The sequence below is a fragment of the Ambystoma mexicanum genome, chromosome 3q (genome assembly GCF_040938575.1).
Source record: "Ambystoma mexicanum isolate Mex_15411 chromosome 3q, UKY_AmexF1_1, whole genome shotgun sequence".
Taxonomy (NCBI): Eukaryota; Metazoa; Chordata; class Amphibia; order Caudata; family Ambystomatidae; genus Ambystoma; species Ambystoma mexicanum.
Window position 1 is genome coordinate 930,267,646 of NC_090926.1, and position 20,363 is coordinate 930,288,008.

General features: G+C 46.3%; 1 protein-coding gene across 1 annotated transcript in view; it reads right to left on the reverse strand.

The window, feature by feature from the left end:
- LOC138583120 (cholesterol transporter ABCA5-like) overlaps positions 1-20,363 on the reverse strand; it is a 3,134,767-nt gene that overhangs the window by 3,064,646 nt on the left and 49,758 nt on the right. The window contains exon 2 of the mRNA XM_069655080.1: positions 4,983-5,104. Coding sequence (XP_069511181.1) covers positions 4,983-5,087 — 105 coding nt within the window. The 5' untranslated portion in view covers positions 5,088-5,104. The remainder of the gene's footprint in view (positions 1-4,982; positions 5,105-20,363) is intronic.

Genomic DNA, 20,363 nt, shown 5'->3' on the forward strand with positions numbered 1-20,363 from the left:
GATGTATCTGCATAGACCCTTGATGAGGCATACAAGTGTTGGGACTTCTCAGGAGTCCTCTGGGTGCACCCCGGCCACTACCCCTGCAGGGACGATCCTGCCCTTGCTTGCCTGGTGGGGCATGGCCTTTACCTTTTTGGGCATAAGTGGTGAAGGGGCGAAAACCTCTCCCTCTGCCCGCTGGGCTAGTTGGCTGCTGTTGTCCTAGCAAATTAGTGTTCGCCTTTGAGGCCTGGAACTTCAACAAAGTCTCATCGGACTTGGTGTCGAACAAGTTCATGCCATCGAAGGGCATTTCCAGAAGTTTCTCTTGGATGTCTGTAGGATGTCGGATGAGAAATAGCGCAAGACGGTGCTCTTGGCCATCATTCTTGCAACGCAGTCGGCCGTATCCAGACATATCTGTGGCATCTCTCGGGAGGTTTCCTTGTCGTCCCTTATCAGGGCATCAAAACCTTCATGCATCTCCCTTTCAAGGATGTGCTCCAACGCCACTGCCGAGACTGATGGCCAAACGAGAACTTGGTCAGAGAACATTAGGCGTTTACACACAGAGACCAAGGCTCGAAGACCCGGAAATCTTTCTTTCCAGTCTCTTGGCTTTCCCTATCTGGGGGAAAAGATGGCGTAGTGGCCTGGGCCACCAATCGTTCAGGTGAAGCTTGGGTAGAAAGAAACATTGTGTCTGGGGGTGCCAGCCTGTGTTGCTTCGCCGCAGTGGCGATCCACTTGATGACTGAAGCCGGTTTGTCCCACAGTCCCAGCACTGGCCCCTCTACTGCCTGATTGAAAGGCAATAGTGTCTTCTTCTTTGGACCCTCGTCCAGATGCTTGTACTGGAACTTCAGACGAGAAGGGGCTGACAGCCCCAATGTGTCGACCATCTTCACCATCAGCCACTTGAAAGCAGCCCGGGGAGCAGCAGGGAGCATGTGCACCTTTTGCCTATGGTGGCAGCAGGGAGCATGTGCACCTCTGTCGTGGTGTCCACGCCACATGCAGCCTGAAATATGGCAGCAAGGTCCATTGTTCCCCATAAAACACCTCCAGGAAATTCCTAACGCCCTAGGATGAAGAGGCTTAGGCCCGAAATGAACTTGAACCCGTCATTGTCATATATCCTCCAAATGGGACATGTATGCTCTCATGGGGAGCGGGAGAAATTTCCTTGCGACTCCAGTTTAGCTGGTGTTGGTTGGTGCCATGAAAGAGGGACCTGAGATCAGAGTACCGTCATATGGAGATGGAACAGTGTGACCCTTGGACGGCACCTTGTCTGGTCTGCTTGCCGATTCCCTGCCGGCTCATCAGAGCATGGTGGGAACCACCTGCATGGCCGACACGGTCGGCACTGAGGCCACCTGTGCTAACAATCCATCAGCGCTGAGGCTGCCAGCGCCCAAGCCACCTGCACGTTTGTGATGATGTTAAGCACGTTTGTGATGATGTTAAGCACCTTCATCATGAATATCTCCCATTTCTCAGGAGCAGAGGACTGAGAAGGAAAAGGTATCTGTGGGGCTCTTCCTCTGTGACGTCCTTGGAGTGGTGGCTCCTCTTCTTCAAAGACAAAGAAGAGGAGGAGGGGCCACCCTTCTAAGGACGTCCCAGAGGATGAGGCCCTGCAGCCTTTTCACACCCAGTCCTGTACTCCTGGGAAATGAGTGGCGTTCAAAAGGGAAGACGAGTGATATATCGAAGAACCGCAAGGAGAGCCTGACCGCTTGTGGTTTGTCCTTTTGGACAAGGGACCGTTTCTCTGTACTGCGGTCTGCGTCCGATTCCTCGAATGCATCAGTCTACCACCTGTCTCCTTGTGGAGAAAGGTAAAACATTCTGCTGCTCGTTTATAAAGTGCATTCAGGTGCATCGTGGCCTTCAACAAGACAGTAATGCCAATTGCAGCGTGGGTGCGAAACGGGTATTTGAAGACCGCAAGGTTTGAAACTGGAGGACTTTGTCAGATTCAGCATTGTGTCAAATATCAAAAACAGAAGCAAAAAAGAACGGTGTTTGTAAAGTGAGCAGAGTGCGCGGAAAAAAGGAACTGAGGTCACGGGGGGTGGCGCCTCTTTATGTGCTGGCCCTGATGTAATGTCCTCCGTGGAACGCATAGACGCTTCAGGAGGAGCTGACGCAGAGCCACACTGCGTCCCCTGGCAGCAGAAAAGTTTCTGAAGAGCAGCTGCGCTGGGAGATGGATATCAAAGATGAGGAATCCGTGGGAGGAAGTAGTCCATTAGAATCCTGCATACTTCTACAAGTGATCTTGGGAGCTCTAGAATTCTGGTTCCGTTTTTTTAGCAGGACTTTTGTACAGTTCCAACGTTTCCACTCTTTTGTTCCTCCTGGAACACAATCCACATTTTTCCTATGTGCTAAAGTACATAAAGCCTTGTTGACTCAACAATTCATCCCGGACATATATCTCTGTGCCATCTCTCGTCTCCTTCACATGTCCCTCATTTAATTCATGCTTTTCTCCTAAAAACACACTCGCAAGCTCTGCCATAAGAAGCTGCCCACATTGAGATGCACTGCTGTATAATAGCTTCAGTTGCTTACTAGTCCTTTTCACCACTGTTTAAATGCATCCCATGAAAACCGTTCAGTTTTACGGGCCAGGCAATGCCTGGTTTATAAAAAAAAATTGTCAAATAAGCTAGTGACTGCGGGGTAAACAGTTGTTTTGCGACCAGTTTTCTTTTGAGGAGTTATTTAATCCCCAACCCTGCTACACCTTTTATCCCCTTCGCCACCCCCCTTTGTTTTCAGATTCGTTTTTTTTTTACAAAAAATATTCATCGAAAAAACTCATTGAAAAATAAAGGGGGTGGGTAAGGAGATAAAAGGAGTAGGTGGGTTAGGGATTAAATAATAAGGAAGGGGGAAACCTCCCAAAAACTCACCTAAAAAAACTGGCAGCAAAAGAAGATAGAACCATATGTAGAAATAGGTTTATGTTTACAACACATGAGAATCACCCATTTTGCCAGAGTATTTACCCATGCATCAAACTGGTTTACCCTTAAACTTCAGTGTATTCTACTATCCCCATGTGGAGTTACATAACGGGGAAAAAAGATACGTCACTTACTCAGTTTTGCTTACTAATGACTGGCACTCTGATTCCCATCATCCAAGTGACATAACAGGATGCTGGGATGCATTTGTCAATATTCTTTCGGGTCATAAATTGTGATGCTTACATTCCGATATATAATACAGCGGAGCCCAGGGGACCGCTATGGAGCCCTTGGGCTCGTACTGAAACATTGTATGTTGTAATACCCATTGTCTTGATGTTTTGGGGTACTACTTCTAAAAAGGGAAGACTATCCAAAGTGCTTGGATCGACAAAGATCTACACTACTAGCATTACTGGATACCTAATGTATTTGAATTTTTTTTAAACCAACTATTTCAAATATACCTACATGAGCCATTATAAATGGAAATTTGTCCGGCTGCAAACAATTGCGGGGGAAATCATTCTTGCATATGCTGCATGTGGTACTGTGTCCCAACTCCGAAATCCAGCCCGACCAACCAGAAGCCCATTGGCATCCATGGGGTCAGATGCAGCAATAAGGATGACCACTGTGTGCACCATTGATGGCCATAACGATTACGTAGTATCCTATAACTGGTATATGCAGGGTTCGAAATTGAGATTCAATAAGCAGGAGCTAAAACCAGCTCTTGGGTTCGGGCATCACCCAGTAGGCAGGAGCTACCACAGCAGAAGCTACAATAGATGCTCCTTTAACTTTTTGTCTATTTTGTAAGAACAATTTGTATTTGTATTTATTGTGATTTATATAGCGCTTTTAACCAAAGCGCTTTACAGAGAACAATTTGCAGTACATAAAATAAGCAATGTAAATTTATGTTCAGAATCAACGAGTAACAAAACAATTAGCAGAGAACAATTTTCAGAAAACAATTAGCAATACATAAGATAAGCAGTGTAAATCGATGATCAGAGTCCGCCAGTAACGATTAAACAGACGACTGAAGTAGGTGCGTTTTTAAAGAAGAGTGGAACGAGGAATAGGATGTAATGGATCTGAGAGAGAGAGAGGGAGAATGTTCCAGTGAAGAGGAGCAAGAAGTTGGAAGGATCAAAAATGGGATTGTGCACAAGGGGAGCGTGGGACAGTAAGTATAAAGTGATCAGCAGAGCGAAGAGAACGAGAAGGAGAATAGGAGAGGAGAGATGCAAGATAGTTAGGGGCGTGACCGTAGAGAGATTTGAAAACAAGACAAAGGAAGTTGTACTTGAGTTGAGAGTGAAAAGAAAGCCATTCCAGTGAGGTAAAGGATGAGGAGATTGAGTCCCGATGGGAAAGAAGAGAGAGAGAACGGATGGAAGAATGATAGATTGATTTGAGAGGAGCAATATGTGAGGAAGGAAGATCAAAGAAGAGAATAGAGGAGTAGAAAAGTCCAAGAGAAGATTAAGGAAGATACTAGAATTTGTGTGGCGTGGAAATTAAGAAAAGGGCACATTTCACGTGTATTGTAGAGATGAAATCGGCAGGCACCGGAAGTAAGAGAGATGTGGTGAGCAAAGGAAAGATTAAATGTGTATTAGATGTGTTCCAATTCTTTTTCATGAACATTCTCAAATACTAAAAGTTAATGTCACATTTACATATTTGGAAGGCCCCAGTTGGCCTTAGGAGCCAAATGTAGCTTCTGGTGGCTGTTGGTTTCAAGCTAACCAGGCTCTAATGTGCTAGAAGCAGGAGCTAAATCGCTCCCAGCTCCCCTCAATTTCGAACCCTGCGTGTGGGACTGCTATGCATATTTAAAGATAATGGAATTAGGCAGAAATGCATCATGCAATGTGATTTTGAACAGCAAAATTATTAAAATAATTCAATACAGTAAATATATTTTTCTCTACTTTTACAAATGTCCGACATCACTTAAGGTTAAATTATGCCCATGAATCCACAACCACCTGCTATTAATACCTGTATGCTGGTCTTCTTTGTCCTGCATTTCACCAGGTAATTCTTGTAGAGGAGAGCTTTGGTCTGTCGCCAGACGTTTGCATCTTTAACAGACAAAGCAGGCATCTTTGATAAGGTGCTTCCTAGAATAAAACAAAAGTGAAAGTTCATGGATTCACAGAAGAAAGACTACGTCACTCCAGCTAATGTCCAAATTAGTAATTTGTAAAACTATTGTCAAATGAATACACATTTACTTTTCAATCATAATCAAATATTTCATTTGGAGATACAATTTCAATCGTCATCTGATGTCTGCCAGATTTGTCTTACCTGCTTGAAGTAGCATTATGGACATAAGTGACAGAGTAGGATACAAGAAGATCAACAACAAATTAAGAAGATAGATCGCAAAACTTCATGGGCATGCAATCAGAAGCTGTAATGTAACCTGAATTGTTAACAGTCGCACCCAGAAGAGATGAAGTAGGACACATTAATTTTGTTACAGTCTACATGTTACGATACCGCAATTGCAATAATCATGTATGAGTGGGTGGGGTGTAGAGTGGAGTGGGTGCAGTCTACGCTGTCTGTTGGTGTGATTCACCTGCAGGTCTGTCTGCAGGTCTGTCTCTCCTAGCTGTCAATTGGAGGTGTACCTAATTAGTAAAAACTCAAAAAGTCAGCGGAGTGGGTGCAGTCTACACAGTTCAGACAGCGTCTTGCGACGTATGTTGAGTGGCCTTGTTTTACCTACTGAACTTCTGTTCTGTAGTTTATGACCACTCCCATTGGCTATTTGGAAGTCGGAAAGGTCAGATTCTCTGGGCATTTGTTGGGGGCATGGGGAAGAAGATGCCGGCTAAAAAGCTGTCGCCCTTGAAACCACTCACCAACAGGAACCCAAGCAGCTGATGTAGGGAAAATTTAAATGTCTGTGTTTTTCCCCGCAAAGCCAAGGATATCGTATGCACAGGCAATCCAATCTGGAGGCTTGGGGGCACAGAGTAAGGATGGTGGCCTTGACCATACAGAGGTAGACTGATATCGGAGCTTCAGTTTCGACACAGGTGGAACATGAAGCAAATGCATCCATCGTTGATGCCTGCATAAGCCGTGAGAATGAAATTCAGGCGATTGAAGCTATAAGAGACCGATTTAGCGTCTCCCTGTCCTATTCATAACTCAAGAAAATACCATGGAAGCAATCTTGGATACGTCAGATTTGGATTCATTGAGCTCAAATGATAATCAGGAGACAGTACCCCTTCATCAGAGAATGAGCTACCACCACACGACCTGACCGATATGGGGGAGAGCTCCCTGGTGGCACTAAATTTAGTCTTACAATCCTTCAACAGATTTTATGACACAGTGGCCTTTGAAGTCAGAACGAACTACAGAATGTTAATGGAGATAGGGTCACTCCTGTTGGGTATGTGTGAGCCCAACAAGAGGGTGGCGCCGGCAGCGCCCTTACTTGCAGCTAAAGAAAAGCGGGCCGATAGTGTCCAAAATGTATTGAGACAACTTAAAATGGGTGATGACAATGAGGAGCTCCGGTAGCCTCTGGACATTTGGGTGCGCAATTGGAAATCTCTGTGCCAAATACACCCCAATGCATGTTAAAGAAAACTAAAAACATGAAAGCGGATGTAAAAATCAAGGAGAAATGGCTGGCACAATTTAAGGAAAATCATGGCTGCGGCTAGAGGGTCTGGCAGATACGGCACCTGTAAAGCCTGATGTGATAAAGTTGGAAACTGATGGCAGTCCTCGAACAACTGGAAGGCCAACCAAGGATCAACACAGAAAGGATAACTTGATCACTAGCCCATCTCCTAGGTCGGCCCCTCTGGCTAGGGTCCATAGTAAAGTGAAGACCAAACTTGCGTCAATGCTAATGGTCCTAAGCTTCAATCCACTAAGGACAGGTTAGGTGCAATGCTGAAGTGCAACGACAAGCCTTCCCGGGGTTGAATTTCTCCAAAGTGCACCAAGTGTTCTTCAGCATTGAGGGACACGGATAGAGTTCATCTGTCAGCACAGCAACCAGCCCCTAAGACTTCTAGCCCAGGGGAGGGTTGGCTACCCTTTGGGTTGAGCACATGGAGTCTACGTCCAAATACTCCCCCACTGTTTTAAAGGATCAAGCTACCAAGAATGAGAGTCGGGTTTTGATCTTTGAATCGGTCTTTGAGAAGGAAAGGCATATTCCATTAAATCGACAGAGAGTGTGGTCTAGAATAGCATCTATGCCCAACCTCAATTTTATTTGCTCGGCTGATATTTATGGCCTGATTCACAGAAGTGTTTTAGAATGACACAATCCCATAGAAGAACTCAACAAGAATCATGCCCAATATGTTTTCATCTATTCAACAGAGAATATCTGGGAAAGTGCACAGATCACTGAGTCAAAACTGATTGAAAGATTGGTTTTTGGTCATCAGGAGGCATTTCTTTTGAAAGGTTTTGAGTGTTATCAAGCAGCGTGTACAGTGATCACCCCAAAACCCTACCCACGCCCTAAAATCACCATAAAAAAGGACTTTGACCAAGATCAAAGGTCATCTGGGTCTCAACCTCCTGAAAATCTGAGTTTGGACTGGTTGGCAGCAACCCTTCCAATCTGCGATGGCAGGAGGCCAGGCTTCTAGGGACACTCTACAAATAGCAAGCTGGAACTCAAGGGGCTACAATTCCTTTATGAACAATACTAAGAAGTAGCTCCTTGATATTTTTGACATCATCTTGATTCAGGAAACACGGCCTAGGAGCAACCCAATATGGCACGGCTTCCGGATTTACTCGCTGCCGGCAAAGAATGCTCCCTTGGGGTAGGCCCAAGGGTGGTCTCCTGACAGCCGTCCAAGTCAGAAAGTTTAGTTCCCTTAAGCAAATTTCAGTGAATTCGTAGGTGTTTCTAGCTACAATGATCTATGATAACAATGAATTCCACAAACAAACAGTTAAATTGGTGATAATGGTTTACTTTAATCCCCGATGTATGGACGCCGAAAAAGTTACCCATGATCTGGAAAAAAAAGTTAATAATGGTCTGGCGAGCATCCTTCAGGGGTAGTCATTATAGCAGGAGACTTTAACTGTAGCTGCTTGATTACAGACGGAGACTGGGAAGAGCTGAACGACAGGCAAGGGGTCATCCCTCTTTCTCTTCAGTCAAGCAAAGCTAGCTATGGGAAAACATAGTCCAGTTTTTCATCAAGCTGGTCTTTTGTGAAATCAAACCAACTCTTCGGAGGGTGGGGGGTGCATGTCTAGATTCCCGCATGGTCAAATGCTCTGTCTACATCTATTATTACATTTTCTTTAAGAATATAGATGTGGAGGAGGTTGTTGACTTTCAGATTGGAAGGACAACTCTGAGTGACCACGCAATGCTACATCTAACCCTGAGGGGGCGGCTTCCGGGGGATATGGAGCAGGTGTCCGAGGTGGGGTTACTGGTAATCTCGGTACAGGGGAATAGGGTAGCACAATAAAGGACCAATGTACACTCAGTCAATCTAGATCTGTCTGAATGGTAGGAAAGTCTTTCCCCTAACAATAAGATGTTGTACTCTGATCCAATGAAGATCCCCCGAAATTCTGTCAAGATTGAGAAAACGGAGGATGGTAAACCCACCTGTCCAAGCAAAAATCACTCTAACCAGGACCGATTACACCTATGAAAGGGAAATCCAAAGGCGTAAATGTCAGTTGAGAAGAGAATTTAAACAGTTGACGAACTGTACACTAAAAGAGCAGGAGGACGAAGTTAAGGGGGAAAAAAGCAGAGGTAACAATTTAGAATTTGGTGTCGGGCTCATTGAATTGAGAAATACATTGAGAAGAATTAAGCTTTATTGCAGAAAATAGCTAAGCATGACACTCGTGGGATCTGGTGGATTTTGAACAACAAGGGAAACAAACAGTCATTCCACCAGTCATCAGGAGTGTCAGAAGAGAGAGGTAATTGGCAGCAAAGACCTGACGATAAAGATAAGGACGGAAAATGAGTGTGCGTCTGTTAGGGAGAATTCTCATTCTATGTCTAATTTCCCTTACCTAGTGAGTCCCTCAGCAGCTTTGCTGGATTTCTGTACTGTATTTTTTCCACTTGGTAAGAGTGTGAGCTTTTTGCCCCACTCTTACCTGTGTTTTGCCATGTGTGTTTCATCTGTTTTTAAGATTGTGGATTCTGGAGTACACCACTTCAGTAGCCCCACTCCTGTGCATTACACAGCACCTTCAGTGCAGTGACACAGGGTTGTCGTTTTGACTTCCCACCGACTCCATTTCTGGGGCTGACTACTGTCCCCCAGAAAAGGGTAAAGTTGCCATTAACTTTACATAGTCATTTAACCACAGATCCAGTACACCCCATCTTATATGGAGTATTGGAATGGGTTCATTCTTAGCCCTTGTTATCTGTACCTCTTGGAGCATTGTTTCGCTCCCTTAACATTAAGACTTGGCTGGTGGCAGTGGTATCTACCCTAATTTTCCTACCATGATTATATTACATAACGTGGTATTGTTTTAGACTATTTTAGTAGCCTCGAACTTTAAGCCTGCTAGCTCAAATACTTTTTATTTCGGCTCCGGTTGGGTTTAATCACCATTTCCTTTTGTTAACATCCTTCTTGGGTCTTTCTTTGCGCGGCAAACCAGGTTTGCCTCCTTTGTTCGCCGACCTTTGGCCAGCTTCTGACCAACAGCCCTCCTTTGGCGTTTGGGTGTCTAGGTGGGCTGAAAGTGCGGGCGGGGTGTAGTCACCCCCTGCATAGGGTCTCCTTGGAGACCCAAGTCGCATTTTGTGTTGATTGGCTGATGTGGTTGTCTGGGCTGGACAACCCCCCTGCTGAGTGATTGACAGCCAGGCTGTGTGAATGGGGGATTTTGGCATAAAAGGCAGGACTCTTGAGCTAGAAGGCAGAGTCACCTCTGGAACTACAAGGAACTGAAGAGAAGTGGAGAAGAAGACGGCTGCTCCAACTCCGAGTCCCGGTGAAGCCCTTCTGCAGTCCTGAGCTATCTACCCCTTCGACGACTAAGAGAAGATTCAGTCCGGAGTCTTCTACCCTTAAGCCTGGTGGGATCAACCAGATTGTCTTTTCTTCAGTCAGAGAATCCTCTCCTGGGTCGAAATCACTGCTGTGCTGTAGTGGTCCGGATAGCCATCAGAAGAGCCCTCTCCTGATTTAAAGGAGCGCACCTTTTATTCATCGTTGTCTTTCTCGCTGCTGCTGGCCTCATCCCTCGGTAGTGCAGATCGCTCCAGACGTCGTCCTTCTTGTCCCCACGACTGAAGCCACAGGAACCGTGAGTCTGCAGGAACTACTGGGTACAACTGCTGTGGCACCAGCTTTTCTCCAACGGAATAAGGTACTGTGCAGACTGGTCATTCTCTCCGTCTGAGCAGCCGGAATCGGGGTGAACCCTTTTCCTCCACGAAGATTTGTTCTTTCTTCCCTCCTTCTTATAACTTTTCCCTCCATTTGACAATCTTTACAAACTCTTGGCATCTCAAACTGTTCAACGTGTGATCCTTGGCAACTGAGCCTCTGCTCCATTGACACGGGCGCAGGCCTATTGACTTTAATCTGTATCTTTGAATAAGTCCTCGAGTCTCCTTGCCTTGAAAAAGTATTGCCTATGATTTTTATTCACTTTTTCCCCTTGTTTGAAATTCTTAAGTATAAAGTGTGTTTTAACTTTGTGAGCATTTCTATCCACGGGTACGCTTTAGTATTCCAACACCGCTATGTCAAATCCTAATGTACTTACCTTGAATTTACTGAAGCAAGTGGAATTGGTTGTGTGTGGTATATTTTATGTGTGGTTTTGAATTTATAAGCATTGTGTTTTATAACAGATGGTTTAAAAATAAATGTACTTATATTTTTTACCTGACACCTTGAGTCAGTGTTTGCTTGAGTCACACTAATTGTGGTCCTTTGTGTAATCTCTACTACTGCTCATTTACTCTTGAGATAAGTCTGACTGCTCCGCTACTGCTACCACTTTAACAGCGTAGTAAAGGCTTCTACCAAAGGTGAACTTGTAGTCTTAATTGTGTGTAGTGGTCCCTAAGGGCACTGCACAGGATTCTGCCCAACAGCGTCCTTCCCTAAAACCATTCTTCGATCAGTCAGATATAGAGTGTATTATCGATAAACTCAACAATTCTCACGCATCTGGTCCGGATGGTATGCCAAATGGTATCATCAAAAGTAACCCACCGTTATGGGCAGATATTCTGTACCATCTTTTTACCCACATTATGAAGGATTATACATGTTCACCCTCTTTGGCCAGTTCAACGCCGAGTCCCATGTGTAAAAGGAGCGAGAGAGAGAATCCATCATGCTATAGACCCATCTCTTTGATTTATATGACATCCAATATTTTACCGACATTACTTTTGGCAAACTCACTATGGGGGCCGAGAGGGCCAATATCCTAAGCCCACTTCAAACAGGCATTAGGAGAGGATGTGGAACAGCATGTCTGTCGGTTGTCGGGCCTCCGACAGGTCGTTCACTTTTTGTGGCCACCATAGATGTGTCGGCCGCTTTCAATAATATTAACACCGCCAGACTCTGGCAAAAATTGATTGTGGGGAAAAGATCCAGGCCTCCTGTCATTGATCCAACTATTCTACTCAAATAACTCGATTAAGTTAACGCTGAATATGTTGGAGGAACTATCTCGCAAGATCCCTCTTCATAGAGATGTTCGCCAGGGAATTGTGCTTGCAAACACATTCAAACTTTTTTTATTTTTTAAGAACTTCTTTTTATTTGAGTTTCACAATTACAATAACATCTTTCAAAACAATTGTTCCAAACATCTGGTTCCAAACAATATCCCTAGTTCAACATAGGTCGAGAGATCATCAATTAAACTGCTATTAATCCCAAATGAACCAGTAAAAATTATTAGCAAAGATCGATTGTATCAACCGGAACAGTAAGAGGGGAAGAACCCAGGAAAGAGAAAAGGAGCAAAGAATGAAGAAAGAGAAAAAGAAAAAAAACAAACACCTTATTGCCTGCCAATCGTTATCTTTCATTGCTCAGATCTGCCAGACATACCAGTCTTTAAACCCGTATCACTTCAATATTCTAGGTTGGAAGAACATATGGTCTTTCTCCTCCACGTAATCGAGGAATGGCCCCCCCCCATAGGCAAGAGAATTTGGGCAATCTTCCTTCGAGCATAGCCGTTAGTTTGTCCATACCCAATAATTCCCAACCTTCACCCACCAATATCCTATATGAGGACCCTCTATGTCCTTCCAGAAACAGGGGCGCGTGAGGCGAGCAGCCATAAGCAGGTGTGAAATCAGCTCCGCTCTGGGGCCCGACATTGGGTAGGAGCCCTCTTCGGGTGCATCGCCCAATACCATTATCTGCGGGTCCATAGGAATCGAGGCACCTGTAATTTCCCTAATTTTGGATCTTATCTCAAGCCAAAAGGATTGTATGATCGAACAGTGCCACCATAAGTGGCCTAGGTCACCCCTCTCTCCACATCCGTGCCAACACGTATCCGAGTAATCCGGATTTATAGCGTGTAACCTATGCGGGGACAGATACCACCGGAAGCATAGCTTGAGTGCCCCTTCCCTTACTGTCATACATCGGGATATCCCGTGGGCTCTCCCCCATATTCTCTGCCATGATTCCTGTGGTATCGGCTCTCCCAGTTCCCTTTCCCATGCTAGCATATAAGGGAGCTTCTCATTGATAGGGACATTTTCCAAAAGGCGGTAACAGGTAGCAATTCTATGGGAGTGATGACCCTCCGAAACCGTCAAGGTGGCCTAGTGGCAACTTGTGTTATGGTCGGGTTTGTTATCCAGTGGCGTAATTGTATATATTTGAATCTCTCCGTTTCTGGAAGGTTACATTTCCCTTTGCATTGTTCGAATGTTAAAGGCCGATTATTTTCATAGAGATCATATAACCTCAATGGTTTTACTGGTTACCAGATCCGGTAGGATTCAGGGTGGAGACCTGGGGTGAAGGCTGTGTTCTGTGTAATCAGGGATAGCGGGCCAAGACCCGATGAAAAGCCTCTTTGTGCACAGGCTTTATCCCAGCAACGGAGCGTCGCTGTCGTAGTGGGCAAGAGGGAGTCCTGGCGGGTACGGGCTGTTTTCGGGAGAAACGGCAGTGAGTTTAACGGAAACTGGGAGGCCGATTGCTCAATGTCATGCCATTTGGGAGATTCTGGAGGATCAGGTTCAGCTTAAAATTACTGCTACCTGCCCGGCCCTGTAATACCGTGGGATTGAAGGGAGACCCAAACCACCCTGTGCTTTCCCCCTCGTAAGGAGTTTACGCGGAATTCTAGGAATCTTACCTTGCCAGACAAATCGACCCATTTCTTTCTGTAAGTTGAGGAGGTCTTCTTCCGGAATTAGTATTGGCAAGGCGTGAATCATGTATAATAGCCTCGGAAGGATGGACATTTTAATTGCACTGATTCGCCCAAGCCATGATACTTCTTGTGTGGCCCAATGTTGTAGCACTTCTTTTGAATTCTTTAAGAGATCGGGGATGTTGGCTTTCAGTAAGCCTGAATAAGTCAGAGTCAGACACACTGCCAGGTAGGTGATGTGCGTGGAAGTCCATTGGAAGGGGTAAAGTGACTAAGACTTCCGGGGGTTTTGAGAGGTTCATTCCCAATGATTTTGCCGTGTTTATCGTGAAGCCGGAAATCGCCGCAAATTGCTCCAGTAGTGCCATGAAATTGGAGATCGAGCTGGTCGCATCGCTCAAGAAGCAAAGTACGTCATCCGCGTACAATGCAACCTTATGGCATTATGCTTTAACCTCAAAGCCCTGTATCCCTGGATGAAGACGGATCTGCTGCGCCACAGGCTCCACAGCCAAGGCAAACACAAGAGGGGACAAGGGGCAACCTTGTCCGGTTCCTCTTCCCAAGGGTATCTGGTTGGTCCACTGCAAGTTGACCCGCACTCGAGTTGATGGGATCCGAAAATTAGAAAGAATCAGACTGGAGAATTTCAGGCAAAAGACCCTCAGAACTCACCCCAGATAATCCCATGATAAACTGTCAAAAGCCCTATGTGCGTTTAACAATAGGAGTGATAAAGCACCTGGGATCTTGGGGGCCAAGGCCACCGGGTCTATCGCTCGGCGAATGTTATCATGGGCTGACCGGCCTTGGATGAAGCCAGTCTGATCCCTGTCTATTATTAGCGGAAGAATCTCCCCTAACCGACGGGCTATGACCTTACCATAGATCATCGCATCAGAATTTAGCTGAGCGATCGGGCGATAAGACATACATGCCGTGGGATCTTTCCCCGGCTTTAATATCAGGGTCGTTGCAGTCTCTGCCATTGTCCGAGTGACAGATCCCATCTCCAACAAGTAGTTAAAAAGCTTTGTGAGATGGGGGGCCAGTTCACTACGGAAGGCCTTGTAAAATGTATTTGTGAACCCGTCCGGGCCTGGGACTTTCCCAAGGGGCAGAGATTTAATCGTGTTCTCAACTTCCTAAACCGTCATTGGCTCTTCTAAAGTGTCTCGTAGGGCTTGTGAAATCTGGGGGGAGATGGGCATGTGTTATGAATTCTTCCGTGTCCTGCGGATCTCCAGAGTGAGGGGCGGCCTGTTCCTTATGAAATTGCTCCACTATACGTAATTTACCTTCCTCTAAAGAGATATAGTTACCCGCCGTGCCCCGCAAGGTGGCTATTCTGTTTCGTTTTGATAGCTTTTTCATTTTGGCTGCTAAGAACTTAGCTCTGTCCCCTCTTGTATAAAAGTACTGCTTTGTGCGCAACATGTGGTGGGATGCGCTCGCCGTATGGTTTGACTCCAGCGCCTTCCTTGCTATTCGCAAATCTCTCAAAGACCGCTTGGACCCGCTCTCTTTATGCACTGCCTCTAGCCTGCGGGTTTCCCCCTCTAATTGGGCCTGTAGTGTCCTTCTGGTTTTCCCTCTCTGGGCCGCTTGTTCAATGAAATGCCCCCTGATCACCGTCTTTGCGGCGTCCCATACCGTGTCATAACCCATTGTGTCCGTGTCATTTTCCTTAAAATAAAAGACTATGGTTTCAGCTATGTGACTTCGGATCTGGGGATCCTCCATTAGGAGGTCATTTAACCGCCACAATGGCCTACGGGATTGGGGATCTTGAATGGGGATGAGTGACAGTCTCACAGGTGAGTGATCCAACAAGGCTTCTGGAAGAATTTCAGCGTCAGTTACCTGAGGTATAAAAGTGTCTGATAGAAAGAACATATCTAACCGGGAGAAGCCCTTATGAACCGCCGAGAAATAAGTGTAGTCCCTCTCGCCCTGATGAAGAAACCTCCAAGCTTCTATTAGGGAATGTTCCCTCATTAATGAAGTAAGAGCTAGAAAGTTCTGTTTGTTGAGGTTGGGGTCAGCGTCTTACCTACTAATGGGTTCACCACTGTGTTAAAGTCTCCCCCCAATATTATTTCCCCTGTTGCATGCTCGATCAAGAATTTAGATAAGGATTTGTAAAATAAGTTTTGCTTACAATTTGGAGCATACAGTCACACCAGTGTAATCTTGCGTCACCAAAGGAGCGATACCACTAATAAAATCCTTCCCTCCCCACATCGCACCACTTTCAATGCTTTCAAGGGGGTAACTTTGCGAGCTAGAATGGCGACTCCTCGTTTCTTTGAACCACTCGAGGCAAAGAATTTTGTGGGGGTAGAGTCTGTTATTAAGACGTAATTCATCTGAGGGTTGTAGGTGGGTTTCCTGTAGAAACAACAAAGCTGCATCAAGTGTTGCCAATCTGTGAAATAATGCATTACGTTTTAGAGGGGATTTTAGCCCTTGGACGTTGAGGGATAATGCATTTAATCTCTGGGGTCACCATTCCAAGAACGCATGTGTTATGTAGGGTGAACTTCCAAGCTTTAGGAATAGGTCTCCCCCCCTCACAGTCGCCCTCAGGGCCCCCCCCCTCATATTCTGAATACATGTGGGAATGCCACAGGGCCCGCCCCAGCAGCAGAGTGTTCCATAGGTATTTTCCGCTGTGAACGAATGTTTAGTCAATGACAACCAGGTAAGTAAAAGTGAAACAAGTGCTAAAAAAAAAGACATATGTGAAGACCAATAATACCGTGAAAAAAAATTCATTAAAAACCAAACTTAGACGAGTGTAGTTTAACATAATGGAGATTCCTAAAGACCTCCTTACCCTTCCCAACTTCATTAAAACGTCAACAAAGCAGGCGCAATCCGCTTGGAGCACCCAAAAACATTATATTGAAGACTTGACCTCTGTAGTCCCGAGCCGACCCAAGCGCTCACAACGGGGGTTTTTATTCAAGCGTTAAGTTCACACCTTACATCAATCCCTGGAGAGAGTAGTGCCCTGCCGTTCATTACACCCAATGGTGTGTCAATCCGGGGCTTTACCCTACCACCCTTGCTGCATATCATTTCAGGTTCTAAACCATCAGTCAGATCCGGGCCCATACCACCTGTTGGGAGTCCTCCTCCAGATTCATGGTTTAGATGACATGATGAATAGCGTTCAGCCTTTTCCTCAGTAATTCAAGACACACGTCACCCCACTCAGCAATTTTCCTGTAGTCGGGTGAGGTTCCCTTAGATGACTTAGTCCGTCCTTTTGAAGTAACTGGAGGCACCGACGCTCTCAATCAACATCATGTGCCTCGCCTTCCAGAGACACGCTGAGCCCCTCCGGGGTGCGTTGTACCTCCCTATTCTTCACAGCTTCTGCCTCTTGATGTAGGGGGTCGACCAGTTCGTTGACACCCCTTAGGCTTCCTTCGCTTGTCTCTCTGTGCAGGGCTAGTATCCGGCTCTAGTGTTTCATGCACCGGGGACTCCGAGGAGAGTCCACTGCTTCCTTCAGCCAGTAGACCCCTTACCTCCTCTTCAGAGGATATTACATAATGCTGGTTGCGATAATCAAAGATCAGAGAGCCTGGAAATCCCCAGCGATAGCACATTTTTTTAGCCTGAAGCCAAGCCGTGACTTTCTGCAGGCGTCTCCGACTTGCTAAAGTATATGGGGAGAGGTCCTGGAATATCTTTAATGTTGCTCCGCGGAATTGTATTGGCTCCAACTTCCTGGCTGCCGCCATGATCTCCTTTTTCTGGCGGTAAAAATGAACTCTAGTCAAGACGTCCGGAAGCATGTTCCTTCTTCGTTGGATGGTGGAATAGACATGGTGAGTCCTATTCAGACTCAGAGCTTCTGAGAGAGGGTGGTCCAACAAATTCAAGATCAAAAAACAAGGTCTGAACAATTCACCTACATAATCTGGCCGGTCCTGCTCCAACACCTGACGTGGGACTCCCCGAAGGCGTATATTGTTCCTAGGCGATCTATTTTCAAGATTGGCCTGTTTCGTCAAACATCCTCCAGGTTTTCTTCGATAGTTCTTACCCTCTCCGCCAGGACTTCATGATCGTGGGTTTGTTCGCATGTTATGTTTTCCGGGCTCGTTAACCCTAGTTTCAAGACCTCCCAGATGTGAGGTTTATCGGCGAGTGATCGGGCCAATGAGTCTTTGGAGATTTTAATCTCCGCCTTGATTTCTTGAGTTATGTCCTGCTTGAGGGATTTCAGCATCTCTTCAAAATCAGTCCTGGAGAATGCCATTTCTGCAGGTACAGCCGGTGCAGGAGCGGGGTGAATCTCTGCCGTAACCGTTTGCCTCAGGGTATCACTTGCTGGCTGAGCTGTCAAGAATGCTTTAATACCATGGGATTTCCGCCTGACCACTGTTTTGGGCATTCCCCACTGCTCAATGGGTGGGGGCCACCCGCCGTCAATGGCCTCTTGTCCCAGGGGATCGCTCTCGGCTCAAAATGGGTTGTCGGGGACTGATAGAGGAGCCACAGATAGGAAGCACCAAGGGAGGGGCTATCCACCACGGCGCCCAGCAAAGGGCTTCCGCTCCCGGTGTAATGGCAGTCTCTCCGCCCCAATGCCCGCTTTACAGTCAGCCGGTCTGTAGCGCTAGTCCACTGCCACTTCCGCTAGGTGCTGCGCATACCTCCTACTCCAGGGCCTCTCCGAGAGCTGGGACGTCTCCTCCGAAACCCCGTTGGGGGGGGTTACTCTGTCCACCAGGGTTCCACCCCTCTCCAGCCACTCCACACGGTGCCGCCCGAGGGCTCCGCTCCCGCCACATAATTGGAGCGCACTTAGGCGACGGCAACACTGGTCCGCTAGTGCCGGGGATCTCCCTTCGCCTTGCCCTGCATTGGGTTGAATGTTCGTAGGGACCTGCTCCTCCAGTGTCAGTTGTGCGAGGCTGATGCAAGTCCCGGGATCTCGTCCTTCCCTAGTCTCATAGCTCTCCTCTTCTGCTTTGGATGCTATGCCGGCTCTTTTCGGCTCTTACGCTCCCGCTGCATTAACTCCGGGAGGAGAGCCCCGCGCCACTGCGTACCCTCCTCCAACAAGCCGCGGAAGGGAAGCTCCAGGCTATCTCGGCGGGCGCCGGCATCTGGTCCGCGTATCGGCTGGGAAGACTTCACCCGCTCGTGCCGCGTCTCATCAGCGATTCATTGCGGGAGCTCCTCCGGGTGAGTCCCCATGTTGCGCGCATGTTGCTCATGTTGCGCGCATCCCGAGGGTCTGTATCACTCGCAGAGATCAGGCATACAACCACCGTTATTGCTCTCCAGCATTGTTTAACGTTTATATGGTCCTATTTCTACAACTTCTTGACAGCCTGGGTGTCCAGTTTACGAATTACGCAGATGACACCCAGGTTGTCGTAAAACTGTTGGGCTCGTATCTTGTGGACTCGGCCAACCTAAATACCATTTATGAGTCTATTCATTCCTGGATGGCTGCCAATTTGCTTGCACTTAATGCAAGCAAAACAGAGCTTCTGATTGTCGCCTCCGGCTTCAAATTGAAGTCGCTCCCTGCGGAGTACAAGAATTTCCGTATTCTTGGCACCTTGATACCGGTGGCCAAGAAGGTTAAGACTCTTGGCGTAGTTCTAGACGCCAAGCTTTCTATGAACTATCAGGTGGCCCAGATTAGATCGTCCGGTGGCCTGATCTTTAAACGTCTGTGCAATATTCAACCTTTTTTGACCCAAAAGAATTTAGCAACCTTGGCCTCAGTTCTCATTAATACTTGCCTTGATTATTGCAGCAGTCTGCTTAGTGGCTGTTCACAGTCCACTATCTCTGCTTTACAGGTCACACAGAATGGTGCAGTACGGGCGGTTATGGGTTTGGCTAGACAAAATCATACTAATGCAGCCAGCCAGGCGGGAGCTACATTGGCTGCATGTCAAGCTTAGAATTAGACACAAAGTGCTTACCTTGACTAACAAGTCCGTTCTGAACCTGGCTCCTATGTACTTTGTGGCGCGCCTTCAACCATATGTCCCTGTTCGCTCTCTAAGGACTGAACATTTAATTAAACTGGTTCAACCCAGATTCAAGCTGGCGTAGGCTGGAGGGTGCAGTTTCAATGTTCAAGGCCCTACTGCCTGGAATCTGCTGCAACTCTGCCTTAGAGAATCCAAGACTCCGGCTGAATTTAAGAGTAAGCTGAAGAAAACGTATCTCTTTGACTTGCCGCCCGATTAGGGCCTGGTTTACCCGATTAAGGAGCTCCTGTCCTCTGATACCAGAGTATCTGTATCAGTCTTTCCTGTTTGCACGGTTTTTAATACTTTTGTAGTTGTGTCTGTTGTATGTGCGCGCCATGAGCCGTATGGGCATGTGGTGCAGTTTTACAAGAAATCTTAATAAATGATGGCTAGAGGGCATAGAAAAATATCTAAAATCAAACAATTTGGAGATAAACCCAAGTAAATCATTTAATAAGTACCTGGTCTCTCAATAACATTCCTATTAAAAGGGTCACTTACATCTGCTACCTAGGATTTCCGATCTCAGTACTGAAGCATCGAGACCAGTTCATTGTATGACTAGATGAAAAATTGTTAGGCGTTAAAAGTAAATTATGTGCCTTTTCACTAAACCCCCTCATTGAGTTCTATAAAACTAAAGTGTCACCAATGGTCTTATATGGATGAGAGCTGCTAAACATAATGGACAGGAATTTCTTCAGCGTTCACAAAGCAAAAATTCTCTAACGAGTTCTAGGCATTGCACTTTCTACACCAGTCAGTGCAATTAGACTGGAATTGGGCCTGACCTCTTGGTTGGTCCAATACACTAGGAGGTCTGTGTCCCTAATGGCCAACCTGGAAGAGCGAACAAGTCAGCCCAAGGGTCTTTTCTGATGGCGCTACTAGTAGCAGATTCAAATCCCTATCTAAAGAAAGTAAAAAAACAAGTGAATCAGGTGAGGGAAGACCTAACTTTGCTAGGGACCGAATCAGAAGTAATAGT